Source organism: Meleagris gallopavo, chromosome 1 (genome assembly GCF_905368555.1).
Source record: "Meleagris gallopavo chromosome 1, MGAL_WU_HG_1.1, whole genome shotgun sequence".
In the NCBI taxonomy this organism is placed as follows: Eukaryota; Metazoa; Chordata; class Aves; order Galliformes; family Phasianidae; genus Meleagris; species Meleagris gallopavo.
The window spans coordinates 29,704,889-29,721,980 of NC_139404.1; the positions used below are offsets into that span (position 1 = coordinate 29,704,889).

Sequence of the window (17,092 nt, forward strand, 5' to 3'; positions counted from 1 at the left end):
GATTCTTCTTGAACTCCAGCAGCTTGGGGTTGTGCCCACTGCCACAGGTGGCAGCCTACTCCAGGGCCCCACCACCCTCTGACGAAGAACCTTTTCCTAACACGCAGCCTGACCCTCCCCTGATGCAACTCCATGCTATTCCCTTGGGTCCTATTTGCTAGTTGGTGGCACAGCTTTAAGGAAAAGATTTCCTCTTTTTCAACCATGGATCTGGTAGTTGAGATGCTTGTCTGCATTGCTGAGGTACGAATCCAGAGAGAGAAAGGCTGTGTACATTTCTCAGTGAGTAGCTGATCCACACCTTTTACCTCTCTTTAGCTTGTTGAAGGCTCCCCAGACTACTTCTTTTTGTTTATTTATTTATTTATTTATTTATTTACATATATTTTTTCAAAGCTTCCAGCAAAGAAGAGTCCTGTATAGGAAATTTAGCCTGCTCAGGATGTAGGTTTTGCTTTCGTTTTCATCTTTCACAGATACCTCTTCACAGAATGAAAAGCACTGTCATCTCTGTGATGATCAGAAGATGCACAGTAACTCTTTTCTAAAAATCCTCTTGTGTAGTGTGCTATAGTCTGCAATTTTAATCTGTACTGTGTTTTTTATTACACTCCCCCAGTGAAATGGGCAGGCATTTGTAAATGTAATAGGACTGTGGGCTCGTAACATAATGTCCTGACGCTGATGGTTCTTTCAGGTTCCAGAGAGTTAGCAGGGTTTTCTGGGGTCACCATTTAGCCCAGTGGCCTATCCCTTGGCACAGGCAAGAAGTAAAGAATAAGGCAAGCGTGAAGGAATGAATAAGGCAAGAAAGAAAGAATAAGGCAAGCATGAAGGAATGAATACTTGCCTGCTTTGCCTTCCCATTCTCAAAGATCCACAGCTCAGGAATTCCTGAAGTCAGCTGCTTTCACTGTGTTGATAGATGTGAGTGCCTGCACTTTGTCATACCCCAGGTATTAAGACATCATGCAAAGTATTCCCTATTTGGGAAATGTGAAATAGTGCTGTAAGTGCAGCATGTGAGCAGCACTGTGTAATGCTGGTCCAGCAAAAAGGTCACTATGTGTGACCAGCTAGCGAGCTGAGGCTAACTGAGCACTGCAGCAGCTGGACAGGCTAACAGAGACATAAAAAAGACTTCATGTGAAACCAAGAAACAAGATATGGGATATACCTCGTAGAGCACAGTGAAGTCAGCTCTAATTCCTCTATGATACATCCCCAACAGCACAGAGGCTCTAAAAAAGTAAAGCAACTCTTCATGAAGACCTTTTCCAATCAGAAAGTAGTACTGGAGTTCAAGAGTGACAATCAAAGATGTGGTATTGTCCCAACTACTTTAGATCATTCCAAACCGAGTCTGCCAGTGGTCCTATGTTCTTGGTTCCTTCCTGTCTACTGCTACATTTGAAAATAACAGATTTACCTGAAAATTCACCAAGGAAAGGGAGATTTCAGTCAGAGCAGTTCCTAGAGTCACCCTAGGAGCACTGTGGGTGGCACAATGTGGCAGTGAGGCTGCAGAGCCAAGGCTGTGGGACTGTGCTTTCAGTGGCAAGCCATACTTGGACTGGAAATGCTGGAATGGAATGAGACTGTGGTGTCTGTCACCATGTCAGAATCACCTTGACTGTCCGTGGTGGCATCACAGCAACTCCCACCAAGCTGTCAGAGGGCTCAAAAGTAGAGAAGAGGGATCTTGCCATCTGCTTCATATGAAACAAACCATATTCACACTGGCATTTCATAGGAGCTTTTTGAGAAGGCAAATTGCAAGTCTTAAGTATTTTTTAAAAAATCTCAATATTACAGAATTTGATGTTTGACCAATAAATAAATAAATAAATAAATAAATAACACCTCCCCATGCTCTTCAAAAATAAACATGCTTTCAAGAGAATAATTATAGCATTAGAGAACTATTCATCAGTAAGATGAGCTTTCATCTATATTGAATAAGAATGAATACAAACTTCAGAGCTATGTGAAAAAATCATTTATTCAATTCTGCTTGCTTCCAGTAACCTCCATTCCCATACACACATGGGCAGCTAGCAGAGAAATAATACCCCTTCTACAGCCAGATTTGCTTATAGCTTCAACTAAATATATATATATATATATAGTTGTGAAAAGCGTTCATAGCAAATAGACTGTGGGCACAAGACTTCTGAGCATGCTCAGTATATATAGCTCTTGTCTCAGTATATATAGCTCTAACCAACCAGCACATTATGTTCAAGTAAAAAAGTATTTTTTTATAGTGGCTAGAGTTTATGTAAGTCTACTATTAAGAAATCTTGTTACAGAAACTCCACACTTCTTTGACATTATAACAAGTGATTCTTTATTACAGTAAAGGAAATCTCTCGTTTTATGTATGTCAGTAAGTTTTTATAGCACTGTGAATGCATCTCTTCATTTCTTTATGCTCTTATACTTGTTTCTATTTCTGATAAATGAGCAAATAAACCATCTAACTCTTGTGTCATAACATTCATAATGCAGAGGGCTTTTCTTCCTGGCTGCTCAATCAGTTGACACAGTAGGTCTTGTCTATAGGTGACCTGGAACATGGTAGATAGACAACTGCTTAAGTTGAATTACAATACAGTTGATAAAAAAGGATGAGCTACTGGGAAGTTCCTACCCACTGTCAGAGATGCTATGCTAAAAGTTGTAGACAACTGATTCTTTTCATGTTTTGATATGCTTTGACAACAAAAACCAAATGCTTAGTGAAATAAACCAAACAAAGCACAGTTGGTAGGAATTCCCATGTTGCTTACATCATTCTGCTCTCTGAAGTATACAATTAAATTATTAAAGAATTGATTTTGAATATGGCTTGCTTGTATCTTTGTCCTTTTCTATCTAGCCCATATTCTTATCTGGTAAATGTGAAAGCTACATTCTCTGTGTACATTCAGAATGTAATCGGCAGTATGATCATCAAAGTGTCTCATGGTCTCTGGAATTTTGAGGTTATGAAATTGTTTATGTGGTTCATTTTTTAGTATGTTTACCCTAATAGAAGTGACTAACTAGCACGTTAATACCATTGCAAGATCATTGTGCAGAATTATTTCTGATCCAGTCACACTCTTGGCCATGGTTTCATGGTGTGTTATCTGAACACATTCCAGAAGTGCATTAAATGATCTCACTGATATCTTGATGGCTCTTGTTTTTTCCTTTCCTGTACAATAGGAAAAATAAATACTTTAATTATTTAAAACCTATGGTTGCTTTATCGATTATTGATGACAAGGTCAAATAAATTTGTCTTGTGCATAGACTGCACAAGAGATTTTTAACAATCAGATGATGCTCAAAGTGGTTTGTAGGTCAAACAAAACAAGAAAAACTTCAAAGACCTGGACAGCTCCATCCGGCCTCTGGAATAGTTTTATAAACTAAACTATAAACACTACCTCCACCTTAATCCCCTCTATCAGGGGATGGTTCGTGCTTTCTTCCCATACCACTATAACGTCTTAAATCAGACCGGATTCTGGGGGAAAACTGTGCAGAAAACAGGCAGGGCATGATCTGCTCCAGGAGAGTGAATGGCTGGAGTCGTACTAATTTTCTGTAGCAAGGTATGATGATAATAAAGCAAGAAGTGAAGCTACTTTGTCTTCATTTAACAGGAGAGAAGACTTCTTGCCACTAAGAAGAAGCTCTACTTCTCAAATAATGTAGATAATATCTTTTATGGAAATAAACATCCTTTTTTTATGGAAAAGAACAAAATAAACCAAGACAATAACAAAAACCTACCCCAACTACAAGGCTAACATCAGTCTGTGTTCATGTAAAACTTTCCTGTGTCTCAAGCTAGAAAAAATTTTCCAATATCTGTTTATTACTGAATAGGCTGGGTACATTTGATGTCTTTCAGCAGCCTCTCCTTTCATGTTTTCATATGTCTACTCTAACTTCCACCCCATTGTATTTGGTAACCATTTTTCGATGAGAAAGAAAATGTACCTGGAACTGATTCAGTCCTATTTGGATGCTCATTCTGATAGCCCACTACCTGGTGCCTGTAGAAGGATCCCCTTCAGAAAGTGCGTGAGTGCTGGCAAAGAACCACTCAACACAATGCTGTCTACATTTAGAATAGGCTTTATCTGCCAAGACTGGTAATTACCTCCTGTAAGGGGGTAGCTTGTCTGGTCAGTAGTCCTTTTTCAGAATAGAGCAGTATTCAAAATTTGCATGATCTAATGAGCAGCTATGTAGTCTGGAGTAATCTGGAAAGTAGGTACTCTGTGAGATTTTCTCACTCAAATATGCCTGTCTTTAAGAACATTCAAAAATACTAACAGTGATTAGGTAAAAATGCATGGCACAAAAATGAGAAAATACTTTTATTTTTCCTACTGTTACATGGAGGACATCATATTCTACTGAAATCAATAAGAAATCTATCAATGAATGACAATCTGTCAGTGACAGACAAGACTTTACTAGTAGAGAACTAGCAGAGATCTCTTTGTAGCATATGATCTATGATGATACCCTGGTGCAGTGCTAGTGTGGATCCCATCATTTTCCCAGTGAACTCAAAAGAGAGATACTGGGCAACATTCTTTGTGTATTTATTTCTACTCCCTTCTACCACTTGCGTGAGATGAGTGCACTGAGACACTGTGAAATACTGACACACCAGCAATATGCTGATTATGTGCAAGTACTTATCTTGTTTTCCATTGCTATAGAGATGCTGTTTCCTCTCATGATGAGGTACAGTTAGTACTAACTTTTATCTAATGAAGCAAAAGCAACTCTGGCCAAGGCATTGTTTGCACTCTGTGTTGAAAACACAATGTTCTTAAGTCACTTCCTCTCTTAGGGAGTCCAGCAGTATCGGTACCCTGCTATACCTTGTAGCTGAGGAGTATAAATATTTGAAAATTTCAGTCTTTTGCTGTAGATTTTCTCTGCCACTTTACCAATTATTCCTGAGATGTCATGTTCCTGTCTGATTCTTGATGACGTATATAGCTGTGGACATATTAGATCAAATCTCACATTTCCTTTTGCTTGCTCCTAGTATGCTTCTCTTTGCTGCTTTATAGTTTATGCAATTTTCTTTAGGAATTAAGAAAAGGTTCAAATTGCTGTTAAATGAATCTACTTTTTGATGTCAGCATCATGATGACAGCTATGATTCTCTGAAGTATTTCAAAAATGAGGTGAAGGACGGGAGGACCTGGGACAAAGGATGCTTCCAACTCATGAGGCCCAACCTGTGGGAGAGAAAAGGTAGGTCTTTCTCCCAGCTCACTCACAAGTGACACCCTGTTTCCATCTCTAAATTATTATGAAAAAAAAATAGTGCGAAAATGTCCATTAAGTGGAGGTTTTATCCCAAAAGGACTCCATGAAGTCAGTTAGGGATCTTATTGCCACTTGTTTGTAGAAAGTATTCTGAGAAATGTGAGAAAAAATGTGCACCATAGGTCCTTATTCTGTACTGTTTAAGTAGACAGAAATGCAGAGGAAGGAATGTCACAAGTCCATGGGACTGGACGGGCTACACCCTCAGGTGCTGAGGGAGCTGGCGGGGGTGATTGCTGAGCCGCTCTCGGCCAGCTACCAGCGCTCCTGGTTAACCGGAGAGGTTCCAGAGGATTGGAGGCTTGCTGATGTGACTCCTATCTTCAAGAAGGGCCGTAAGGAGGATCCAGAGAACTATAGGCCTGTTAGCCTGACCACGGTACCGGGGAAAGTAATGGAGCAAATCATCTTGGGTGCAGGGCATGTGCGTGGTGTCCAGGGGATCAGGCCCAGCCAGCATGGGATCGTGAAAGGCAGGACGTGCTTGACCAACCTCATCTCCTTCTATGACTGGGTGACCAAACTGGTAGATGAGGGAAGGGCTGTTGATGTAGTCTACCTAGACTTCAGCAAAGCCTTTGACACGGTCTCTCACAGTATTCTCCTGGGGAAACTGGCTGCCTGTGGCCTGGACAGGTATCCCCTTCTTTGGGTAAGGAACTGGCTAGAGGGCTGTGCCCAACGGGTAGTGGTTAATGGAGTTAAGTCCAGCTGGCAACCCATTAAAAGTGGTGTCCCCCAGGGACTCATCTTGTTTAATATCTTGATTGATGACCTAGATGAGGGGATTGAGTGTACCCTCAGTAAGTTTGCAGATGACACCAAGTTGGAAGGTGGTGTCGATCTTCCTAAGGGTAGGGAGGCCCTTCAGAGGGATCTAGATACGCTGGATCGCTGGGCTGAGGTGAATGGGATGAGATTCAACAAGGCCAAGTGCTGGGTCCTGCACTTTGGCCACAATAACCCCAAGCAGCGTTATAGGCTTGGGGATGAGCGGCTGTATGATTGTGAAGAAGAAACGGACCTGGGGGTGTTGGTTAAAGCTCAACTGAACATGAGCCAACAGTGTGCCCAGGTGGCCAAGAAGGCCAAAGGCATCCTGGCCTGCATTAGAAATAGTATGGCCAGTAGGAGCAGGGAGGTGATTATCCCCCTGTACTCAGCACTGGTGAGGCTCCACCTTGAGTACTGTGTTCAGTTTTGAGCCCCTCACTACGAAAAAGACATTGAAGCCATGGAACATGTCCAGAGAAGGGCACCGAAACTGGTGAGGAGTCTGGAGCACAAGTCTTATGAGGAGTGGTTGAGGGAGCTGGGATTGTTCAGTCTGGAGAAGAGGAGGCTCAGGGGAGACCTCATTGCACTCTACAACTTCCTGAAGGGAGGTTGTGATGAGGAGGGGTTTGGCCTCTGCTCCCAGGCAACAAACAGGACCCGAGGAAATGGCCGCAAGTTGTACCAGAGTAGATTTAGGTTACACATGAAGAAAAACTTTTTCTCTCAGAGAGTGGTCAGGCACTGGAATGGCTGCCCAGGCAGGTGGTGGAGTCGCTGTCCCTGGCAGTGTTTAAGAGGCGTCTGGATGAGGAGCTGCGAGATATGGGTTAGTGCTTGTGGTAGCAGTGGTAATGAGAAGGCGGTTGGACTAGATGATCTTGTAGGTTGTTTCCAACCTTGTGATTCTATGATTCTATGATTCTATGACGGGAGAAAGGCTTGCAGTGAAACCTGGAGAGTAGCATAGTTGACTTCTAGCACTGAAGCCTGCTCTATTAGTGCTGAAGCAGAAAAAACCCTTCTGTATACATTCAAACCAGGTGTAGGCTATGTTTCAGCATAAATGGAAGGTCTCCAGTAGTTCATTTTAGCTCTAAAGGATTCTAGAGTGCCCTCATTGCTGGTCTTATAGATGAAAGGAAGTTCACTAAACAAACAAATGACATTTTGACTGCGCTGTCCATTCTTAGTTGTTCTTTTGAGCACTTACTCACAGTGTCTGTTCATTTTCAATGGATTTCCAACTGTTAAATAAATTATTACATTTCTCATTGTAAGGTTTTTTTTTTTTTTTTTTTTTTTTGGCATAACTATGGTTTTTTTCACAGTGCATTAGCATGAGCTCAAAATAGCAACCATTTGTCACAGGATATTCTTTGGCTATTGAAAAAGTCTATTTGCATAAGAGATACTGCATATCCCTATATATGATGAGAACAAGTTTTAAAGAAAGGTCACAAAGCTCTGTCTTCTCATTGCTTATTCAGAGCTGAAGATCTTCACCAAAGGAACCCCTCTGTAGGCACAGCAGGGTATATGTGATTTTCTTATCAACTATCTTCAGACAGTGATTAGGTATCTCATAATGTTGGTGTATGATTATTTTCAGTGAAATTATTATGATTCACTAAGTGATGCCATTCGGACAATCACTGAAGTCATTAGCAAAAAGAACTCAGTATTCCTACAGTTTGATTCACTGCCTGGAGAAGTCTAAAGTAGGGCTACAAAGATGGTGAAGGGTTTAGAGGGAAAGGTATAAAAGGAGCGGCTGAGGTGCCTGGGTTTGCTCAGCCCAGAGCAGAAGAGCTGAGGGGAGGCCTGATGGCAGCTGCAGCTCCTCACAGGGAGCGGAGGGGCAGCGCTGATCTATGCTCTGTGTGACAGTGACAGGGCCCGAGGGAACGGCATGGATCTGTCACGGGAGGGGCAGCTGGGGGTTAGGAAAAGATTATTTGCTGAGAGGGTAGCTAGGCCCTGGAACAGGCACCCAGGTCAGTGGTTATGGCCTCAAGCTGCCAGAATTCAGTTAGTTTTTGGACAATGGTCTCATGCATAGGGTTTGAATTTTGGGTGTTCCCACGTGTATCTATCTGCTTTGTTGGTATATATTTGCCTCTGTGTCATATTGCTGCAGTGTCAAGTTTGCTAGAAGCTCTGTTGGAACTCCTAGCCCCATCAGCCAGTGCTTCATTGGCGTTCTCTGCTCCAGCTGTGTTTCTGTTCCCTCACCTCAGATCAGTACTCACGCTCCTTGTATTGCATTAAATAACTTCCTCTGTTACCAGTTCCTGTTTTTCTGAACTTTTCCTCCTTGAACCCCACCTTTCTGACACCTTCTTCTACCATTACAATAGGCTTGTACATTGTGGTTAAACAGTATTCATGGAAGTCTGAACTCAGATTGAGCTTTTTCCTAATTTTGGTTTTCTCTAACTCTGTATATACAACTATTAATGTAGCTGAACACTGATAATTCTTTTCTTTGCCTAATACAGGAGTCACACCTAGCTGGAAGCATCTGTATGGCAAGCGGATGCAAAAGGCATTTAATTAGTGATGTAAGTTCACCTCCCTAGCTACTTCTCTAGTGATTTTATCTAGGCTAGGTGTGTGTTGCCTATCTATTTTAAATCAATATGATTATTTGAAGTAGAATTCTTGTTAAGAGTACATTTGGTCTGGATGAACAGAAGTAAGTACTTCAGCTAATGGTAAGTTTTGTTTGTTAACTGACTATCACCTTCAAAACTTCTAGTACAGCTTCTGCTTTATCCTTGGTAAGTCTTTTATCATGTGACAGCAGGACTGGAGTTCTACTTTACCATATGTAAAAGGTCACACAATTCTACATCTTCTTGTCCAAGTTCCATCAGTACTGCAAAATTAGATCTATGTATCATATACCACTCATATTTTGTTTTTATGACTTCATCTACCAACAATGATAAAATAATCTCTTAACTTCCTCCTTGTAAAGTAAAAGTTTTTTGGTAAGGATCAAAAACTACACATTAGTTTCTCACATCCCAAAAGTGCTCTACCATTTTTAGCCACAGCATCATTTATATTTGTTAAAATCCATATCTATTTTTTTCTCCTTGTCATATAAAAACAGCATGTATAATTTGTTCCTATTCTCACTTACATTTGTTTTGAAATATTTTAGATTGTACCCAACAAACTGAAGAGCCTAGAGTTTTACCATCAGAGGTATCTCTTTGCCATTAGTTTTAATTTCCCTCATCTTTGGTGTTTTGCAATATCTCTCTTGTTTCACTGATTAAAATATTTAATAGACTCAAAAACATGTAGCATGAATGAAAGCCTATTGGTACACCTGTGCATTGCATATAATGTTGATTTTGTGTCAATCTAGCTCTTTCACTGGAACATCAATAGGGATCCAATCACATAAGATTTCAAGTAGTTTTCTACGTAAGTACTTAAAAAAAAAAATGAAATGACATCAGAACAGTTTTTCAAAGAGTATTTTCTGCCAGCTCATTTTATTGGTGGCTGTTACTGCAAAAATAGAGACACTGGTTAGGCCAAAATCTGGGAAATACTCTGACTCACACGGTGCAGACAGGAACTGCACGGCTGCACAGCTTGCCCCACTGCCTGGCATTTGGCAATTCCAGTTCTTCTCCCTTTCATTCCTTTCTGCAATTGAGTCTTGAGCCTGCCTTTCCCATAATTTTGCCCATGCTTGCTATCAGCCTGATGAGCCTGTAATTAAATAGGTCATCCTATTTACCCTTCAAATATTGTTACAGTATTAATTTTCTTCTATTTCTCTGAAATTTCCTTAGCATTTCAGAAACTGTTAGGAATCGATTTTAATAATTAATATTGCTGCCTAACTCTACTTTCATTTATTTTTCTAAAAACTCTTTGACCTGCCATTTTAAAAATAACTGTTTAATATATTCTGCTGATCTTTACTGTCCTTTTATATTATTGATTTAAAGGGAAGTATTTCAGGGTAATATAATATGAAAGCCCAGCTTATGTTTACTAAATATACAATAGAAATATTGATCGAATAATTCTGCTTTTGTACATTCTTTTAGGCAATTCTATTTTTTTACATCTCATAGCAACATACTAATAGTATTTGCAATGTCACTGTCTCTGAGTTAACATTCTTACTTTCAATGAAGTACATATTTTCGTCTTTTTGTCCAGATTCGTATATTTAACTCTTTAGTTATATACTAACTTTTGTCAGCTTCTGTTTCTCTCCTTTTTTTTTTTTTTTTTTTTTTTTTGTGGTTTAATGTGCTACCTTCTCTTCTTTTGGACAGTAAGAAGACGTTGGGGAAGCTGATAGAGCATAGTGGTATTGCTGAGACTGGCTGCCATAACCATAACAGGGGAATTTCAAAGGGGGAAATCTTTTACTCCAAAGATGCAGGTGCACCAGGGCTGACTGGGATGGAGTTGATGTCCTTCATAGCAGCCTCTGTGGGATTATGGCTAAGGCAGTGCTGATAATATACCACTGTTTTGGCTGCAGCTGAGCAGTGCTCTCTGCCCCACTCCCACCCCAGCAAGCAGGCTGAGTAGGCAAGGAGCTGGGAGGGGATGCAGCCAGGACAGCTGACCCAGACAGACCAAAGGGGTGTCCCATACCTTCTAACGTCATGCTCAACAATAAACCTTGGGGCGTGAGGGCAGGGACTGCCTTCTGAGCTTGCTGTCACTGAGAGGCTGTCTGGGCATCAGGCTGTCGGTGGGACTTGGGATGTGGTGAGTGATTGCCTTCCATCATTTTTTTTTTTTCCTTCACTTACTAAACTGCCTTTATCTTTACCCATGAGCTTTTTCGGTTCTGCTCTTCCTATTGTCTCCCTTATCCTCTGGGGGAGGATGTGGGGAGAAGCAAGCCCACTGCTGTGTGGGTGCTGATCTTCTGGCTGGGATCAGCCCACAACAGCAGGATAGAAGAAAAATCCATTAGGAGCACAGTCCCTGACTAATGAGGTTTTGAGGTCTGAGGAAATGAAGTGCTTTTTCCAAGCAGCAAGGCAGGGAGCAGGCATGTGTTCAGCCACAGAGGTAAGGAGTGGGAGGACAGAGCTGGGGCTACTTAACCTTGAGAAGGGGAGGCTCGAGGAGGGCACAGGACACTTTACTGAAGTGTATGAAAGTCTGATAGGAGGGGTAAAGTAGATGAAGCTGGACTTTTCTTAGTGCTATTCAGTAGGCATAAACAGAAACACGGAACATTTCATTCAACATATGAAAAGCACTTTTCCCTATGAGTGTGGCTGAACATTGGAACAGGTTGCCCAGTAAGGCTGTGGAGTCTCCAACCTTGATGAAACCCCAAGCTCACCTGGACACAGCCCTGGGGAATGTGCTCTCACTGCCCATATTCTGATCAGGAATCTGGACCAGTAGAGCTCCAGATGTGCCTTCCAGCCTCAGCTCTGCTGTCATGCTGTGAAATTTCACAGGTGTTAAGCAGTTTTGTGGATCAGGTGGCTAAGCACCGTGCCTGTATAGATATTTGGGATACCAAAGAGCTTCCTCAGATGAAACTGTAACGGAAGGTTCAGGTTGGATATTAGGAAACATTTCTTCTGAGAAAGAGTGGTGAGGCATTGGAATGGACTGCCCAGGGAATTGGTAGTGTCACTGTCCCTGGAGGTGTTCAAGAAATGTTTAGATGTGGTACTTACAGATATGGCTTAGTTGGCACGGTGGGAATAGGTCAATAGTTGGACTAGGTGATCTTAATAGTCATTTCCAACCTTTATTATTCTGTGATTTTTTCCATCTGTCCAATTACCCTTTAATCCTGGATTCACACAGAAAACTAGAGGTTGGTTTATAACAAATTGCGTTTTTGAATATTTTTTCTTGATCAGAGTGATTACACCAATCTTTTTTGTTTGGACCTGCAGCCTTTCCACTGACAAAACAAACACTTCTGTTTTGGCATTAATGCAAAGCAGAGAAACCTGTCTGTTAGTACAGCATCACTATTTTGGAGCGTGGTCCTGGGCCAGATGGGGCTGTCAGAGGCAGCAGCCCTGGAAATGAGCTGAGCGCTTCCAGGCTGATGTGCAGAAAGCCAATCGTCATCTGAGAGAGCAAAAATGACTTCACAGAAATTGAGACTGCACTAAGATGTATGTACTGTTAGTTCAATACTCACAGATCTCTGCTGGAAACAGCATAAAAAGATAGGCTTTACATGAGCACTACTTTGTAGTAGGAGATCTGGTAAGCTTCATTCACAAACACTAAAACTAGCATTTCAGAAGACTCACTGCACTGATTCCACTTGATCCTTAGGCTCACCTGGCTGCTGTCACTGCTGGCCTCCCAGTGGGCATTCCTCAGTTGCTGAACTGGTTGCTGGGGTCCTTGGCTGCCAGGGATGGGTCCCTATTAGCATCCTTAAACTGTGTGCTAATTCTTGCTCTTCAGGAACATATTTTATTGACAACAAATAGATTGCTTGATTAAGGAAACTGAAGTGGTGCAGCTCTTCTTTGCATATATCAGTGAGATACATTAAAAAAAAAAATAAAAATAGTGTCCATAAGGAAGGCACTAGCAAGAAATTTGGGAGAGGTATATAGCATAGTTACGTTGCTGGCTACTTGGCTACTTTAATAGAAAAGAACCTGATTTTCACATGATTGAGTTAAGTCTGGGCTTCAAAAAGTTGCTCACAGATTTACTGTCTGAAAAGCATGCTCTGTAGTGTTTCCATGCAAGCTGAGTAGCACTTTTTTTATTTATTTTTTTTTTTGGTGTGTGTGTGTAGGTGCATGGAGCGTGATCTGTTTGCCTCCTGCTCTTTGGATTCTCATCAAAATCCAGGAACAGGAGGAGGCTGAGCCTTGTGAGCATGGCAGTGCACACAGAGCTGATGCATGAGCCGGCAGTGCTGCACGCTGTGTTTCAGCGCTCTAGTCACACATGATGATTTTTTTCACTCTGAATATTTTACATGTCTGTTGACTGTAAAGATAGCTTGGGGGCAGGAGGCTGGTGTTGGATATTTGAAAGTTGCATCTTTCTACCTTAAAAATGAGGACCTAATCGGTTATTGCATTGAGGAAGATAATGTGATTGATTGTGCCAGACACCTTCAGAGCAGTCACGTTTATTGCAGACACATCAGCAGAGCTGGTGCTCCTGTGGTTGGGTGCACTTGTACAGCACAGCTCACCTGAGGGCTCTTCCATGTGCCTCAGAGGACCTCGGCCACGTTCCCTCCCGTACGCTGGATTGAGCAATCCCATGTATACGACAGAATCCATGTTTTAAGTTCGATGCTGTATTTCAGCTCCCTGCATCAGTACAGTGACCTGGCTTCTCACAGTCCTAACGAAACGCTGAGGCAGCATCTAGCAGCTTCAAGCATCGAGCCGACTGAACCCCTGCCATAACGCAGTGCCGTGAGCATCCTGCACATGTTTTCCTGGGATGTCAGCAATACCAGCAAACCGGCGCTAGGGACCAAATCCCGCGCAGAAAGGCTTCGCTCTACAGTAAGGCTGAAGCGCAGCGCCGACACCGCTGTCAGGCTGCACGGAGGCATCGGCCCGACACAGCGACAGCTGGGATGATGCACGCACCGCGGGGACCTGCCGCGGCCTCGTGACAGCCCCGCGATGTGACTTCAGTGGGTATCGCCCTGCCCCCCCCCGCAGGAGGCTTTGCCTCAGTCTCCCGAAGCGCTGCCGCCAGCCCCGTGTTCTGCCTCACCTCGGGAGAACGGAGACGCGACCCTCATTTCCCACCTACGGCTCATTCGCTTCCCGCTGAAGCCAGCGCTGATCGTCGCCCCGCCGTCGCTCACCCTCCGCCTGCTCCAGCCCCGCCGCTTCCCAGCGCGCCCGGCCCCGGCCCTTCGCAGGGCACGGCCGCCGGGACCCTGCCGCAGCGCCGCTGCCCGCCGCCGCCAAGCCTGCGGCACAGCCGAGGCCGTCGCCGCCGCCGCCTCCCCGGGAGAGGACGGGGCGGAGAGGAGGGGCCGCGCCGCCGCTCCCGCCGCAGCCGCTCCCTCCCCGCGGCGGCCGGGGGCGGGACGCCGCGGCAGCGCCAGCGCCGCTGTCAGCGCCCGGGGGCTGGGGGGGCCCAGGCGGCCGCGGGCTGCTGCGGGAGCCGCCGGCCGCTGACGGCCGTTCCGAGCCGCCGACGGCCGCTCTGCGCCGAGCCGAGCCGCCGAGAGACGCCTCGAGCCGAGCCGTTGAGAGTGAGCCGCAGCTGCTGCGCGCACGGCGCGGACCCCAGCGGCGGTGAGTGAGGCGGGAGCTTGGCCACGGCCCCCGGGGGCACGGCGGGGACGCGGCGGGGCTGCCCGGCCTGCGGGGAGCACGGCGGCGTCTAACAGGTTGCGGCGGGCGAGGGGTGCGCGGCAAGCGGGGTCGGGCTCGGGCTTGGCACAGCGGGAGCGCTCCTGCTGTTTCAGAAGGTGGTTCCTGGAGCCGCCGCTTCAGCCGGCTGTAACCCGGCATCCTGGGGCTGCCGAAATGTCAGCGCATCCAGTTGTTTATCTCCAGCCCCGCTCGGGTTTTAAGAAGCAATGTCCGTGAGGAAATAGGGAAACTTTGCTCTTCTTAACGGGAAGATGGGAGAATATAACATAGTTTGGGGCATCCCTATGGTTCTAAAGGTGATTTAACCTCCCCTAAGTGCTGTTCCTCAGGCTGCTGAGCCGGTGACCCCTGCTTGAAATCACTCCATTCATAAAGTTGTCACAGGGCTAGCACTTGCTTCTGTTGACTGTTAACTGTCTCTTGTGTTTTTTGCTTTGTCGACTGCAGTGTATGTGTTATGTGATGTTATTAGCTCTGCATGTTTACTAAATGCTCTGTCTGAATATGCTGAGAGCTTTCATTCTTCTGCTTTTAATGGATACATAATTCCTTGTAATTTCACCGAAATACTTCTGATTATAGAGTTAGGTCATTTTGGAGGAACTACCTAAGGATAGACATTGTAATCTGAGCTGTTTGCAAGTTTCCAAAGTGAGACTCACCCACAGTCCAGGAAGGGATGGGTAACGGGCTGCTGTATTTAAGCCTTTTGCTGGCACTGGGGTTTGATTATTTTTTCCCGCAGGGTAGATGACATTTGCAAAAATCTGTACTGTTCGCTTGAGCACACTGTATCCTTCAAGGAGCATGCTGTAATAAACAAGCAATATTATTAGATATTCCTTTTTTTTCTGCTTCCTACACTTTGAGTCCCCTTGAATAATTGCGGTGTTCCACAGCACAAAGGCCTTATATCTTTGTGAAAACAAAGTGCTTCAGCAGGATGAAACAACCAATTTGTTGTGTGTAAAAGAGAAATCAAGTGACAAACAGCTGAAATGTTAACCATACCCCACTGCATTTTTCTGCAGCTGTTCTACATAAGTCGACAAGTTTCAAAATACAGCTTTCATATTTGTAGAACATGCTGCTCAAGGCATTCTTCTTTCCTGGGTTTGAAAATATGCTTAATTATTTGTGTGCTTCCTGAAGCTGATGAAGAGATTTCTACAGGCTTCTCTGGGCTGTAGGAATTACCTCTAGGAACTTTTCATCATGTCATTCCTTCATGTAAGTAAAAGTTCCTGATGGGGTGAGAGACGTGCCTGTGAGCGTCTAGGTGGTGAAGCAGTTGGAGCCTTCACTGCTCTCACTGACTTGTTCCATTTTCATATAAAGAGAAAGGTTCAGTCCAGGTGTAGCATCAGAATTTGTGAAATATGTGTTGTGTATTGCAGAACACGGTGGAAAGGTATGTTGAGTTTCCTGTAGCCTGCCTTGTGTTTTCATGCCCTACTGCCAAACTGCACCCTTAAAGAGATAATAGAGAAATGCTTGAGAAATGTTCTTGGTATGTGTAACATTGTGCATTTGTATCTTTACACACAGACAAAGAGCAGCTCTGAAGTACCTGAGGATGGATAAAGACTTCCGCTACTACTTCCAGCACCCGTGGTCTCGCTTAGTTGTGGCTTACCTTGTGATCTTCTTCAACTTCTTAATATTTGCCGAGGACCCGGTGTCTCACAGTCAGACAGAAGCCAATGTGATTGTTGTCGGGAACTGCTTCTCCTTTGTAACCAACAAGTACCCTGAGAGCGGCGGCTGGAGATGCCTGAAGGTGCTGCTGTGGCTGCTGGCCATTCTCACAGGGCTGATCGCTGGGAAATTCCTCTTCCACCAGCGCCTCTTTGGTGAGTTCTGCGATGTGCACACAGACCTCCTACTGATGGCTCGGTCACTTTGCCTTTAAACTGTCCACTTACTGCAATTTCGTAAGCTTTGCTATTGATCGCTTCAGATGTTTAGAGCTGCGTAGAGCTCGGAACATCAAAGCTTACATCGCTGTGGAAATTAATGCCATGTCTGCTTACATGACTGTAATTCACAGTAATTTCAGTCACAAAAGGTCTGAAAACAGAGAAAGCTGACGTGTTTGAAATAATTGAGAGATGAGTGATTTAAAATATTCAGTAAGTACTTTGTCTTCCAAGCAAATTTTAAATCTTATATGATTTTCTCAGCAATCTGCAGAAAAGGCGTTGTTCCTTTAGACATTGTCACTGAATGTCTTGTCAGAAGTCCCGTAAGTGGAATGTGGGGAAGTGGTTAGTATTAGCAGACCTGTGATAAGAAAATTCTGCATGAAAACAGGAGCTCTGCAGAAGCAGGAGCTGTCCTGCCACTTCTCGGTACAAGAACAAATTAATGAAATGGAAAGGTAGGAAATGGAAAAAAACATGACAGCAAGTGTCTTTATGCAGGAGATGTGACTAAATTGGGAAACATCCCATGGCGTGGCTGAAGGGAAGGGAATGACCTCAGACTAAATTCTGAGACAGAGAACTTTGGTGTAGGTATGTGTAGAGAGAAAAGAATCTATCATTGTCTTAACTGAGTCATGTAGTAAATGTAGAAAACATTGCATCTGAGGGCTCGAGGCTGTTCCAGTTTTG

General features: G+C 43.8%; 2 protein-coding genes across 4 annotated transcripts in view; one reads left to right on the forward strand and one right to left on the reverse strand.

The window, feature by feature from the left end:
- The first annotated feature begins 5,014 nt into the window (after positions 1-5,014).
- Positions 5,015-17,092, forward strand: part of TMEM117 (transmembrane protein 117) — a 202,033-nt gene continuing 189,955 nt past the window's right edge. The window contains exons 1-2 of one of the 3 annotated variants that reach the window (XM_085219810.1): positions 5,015-5,277; positions 16,026-16,330. In XM_085219810.1, coding sequence (XP_085075936.1) covers positions 5,237-5,277; positions 16,026-16,330 — 346 coding nt within the window. In that variant the 5' untranslated portion in view covers positions 5,015-5,236. Of the gene's footprint in view, positions 5,278-10,786; positions 10,885-14,251; positions 14,397-16,025; positions 16,331-17,092 lie in introns of those variants that run through there. The other 2 variants (XM_085219824.1, XM_085219817.1) reach the window with 2 other exon arrangements.
- LOC146545239 (uncharacterized) lies at positions 13,403-15,286 on the reverse strand. The gene is made up of 3 exons (XM_085216773.1): positions 15,140-15,286; positions 13,864-14,560; positions 13,403-13,535 (listed from the first exon to the last, which is right to left on the reverse strand). Exons 1-3 carry the CDS (start codon positions 15,284-15,286, stop codon positions 13,480-13,482), a joined length of 900 nt encoding a protein of 299 aa, XP_085072899.1. The 3' UTR covers positions 13,403-13,479.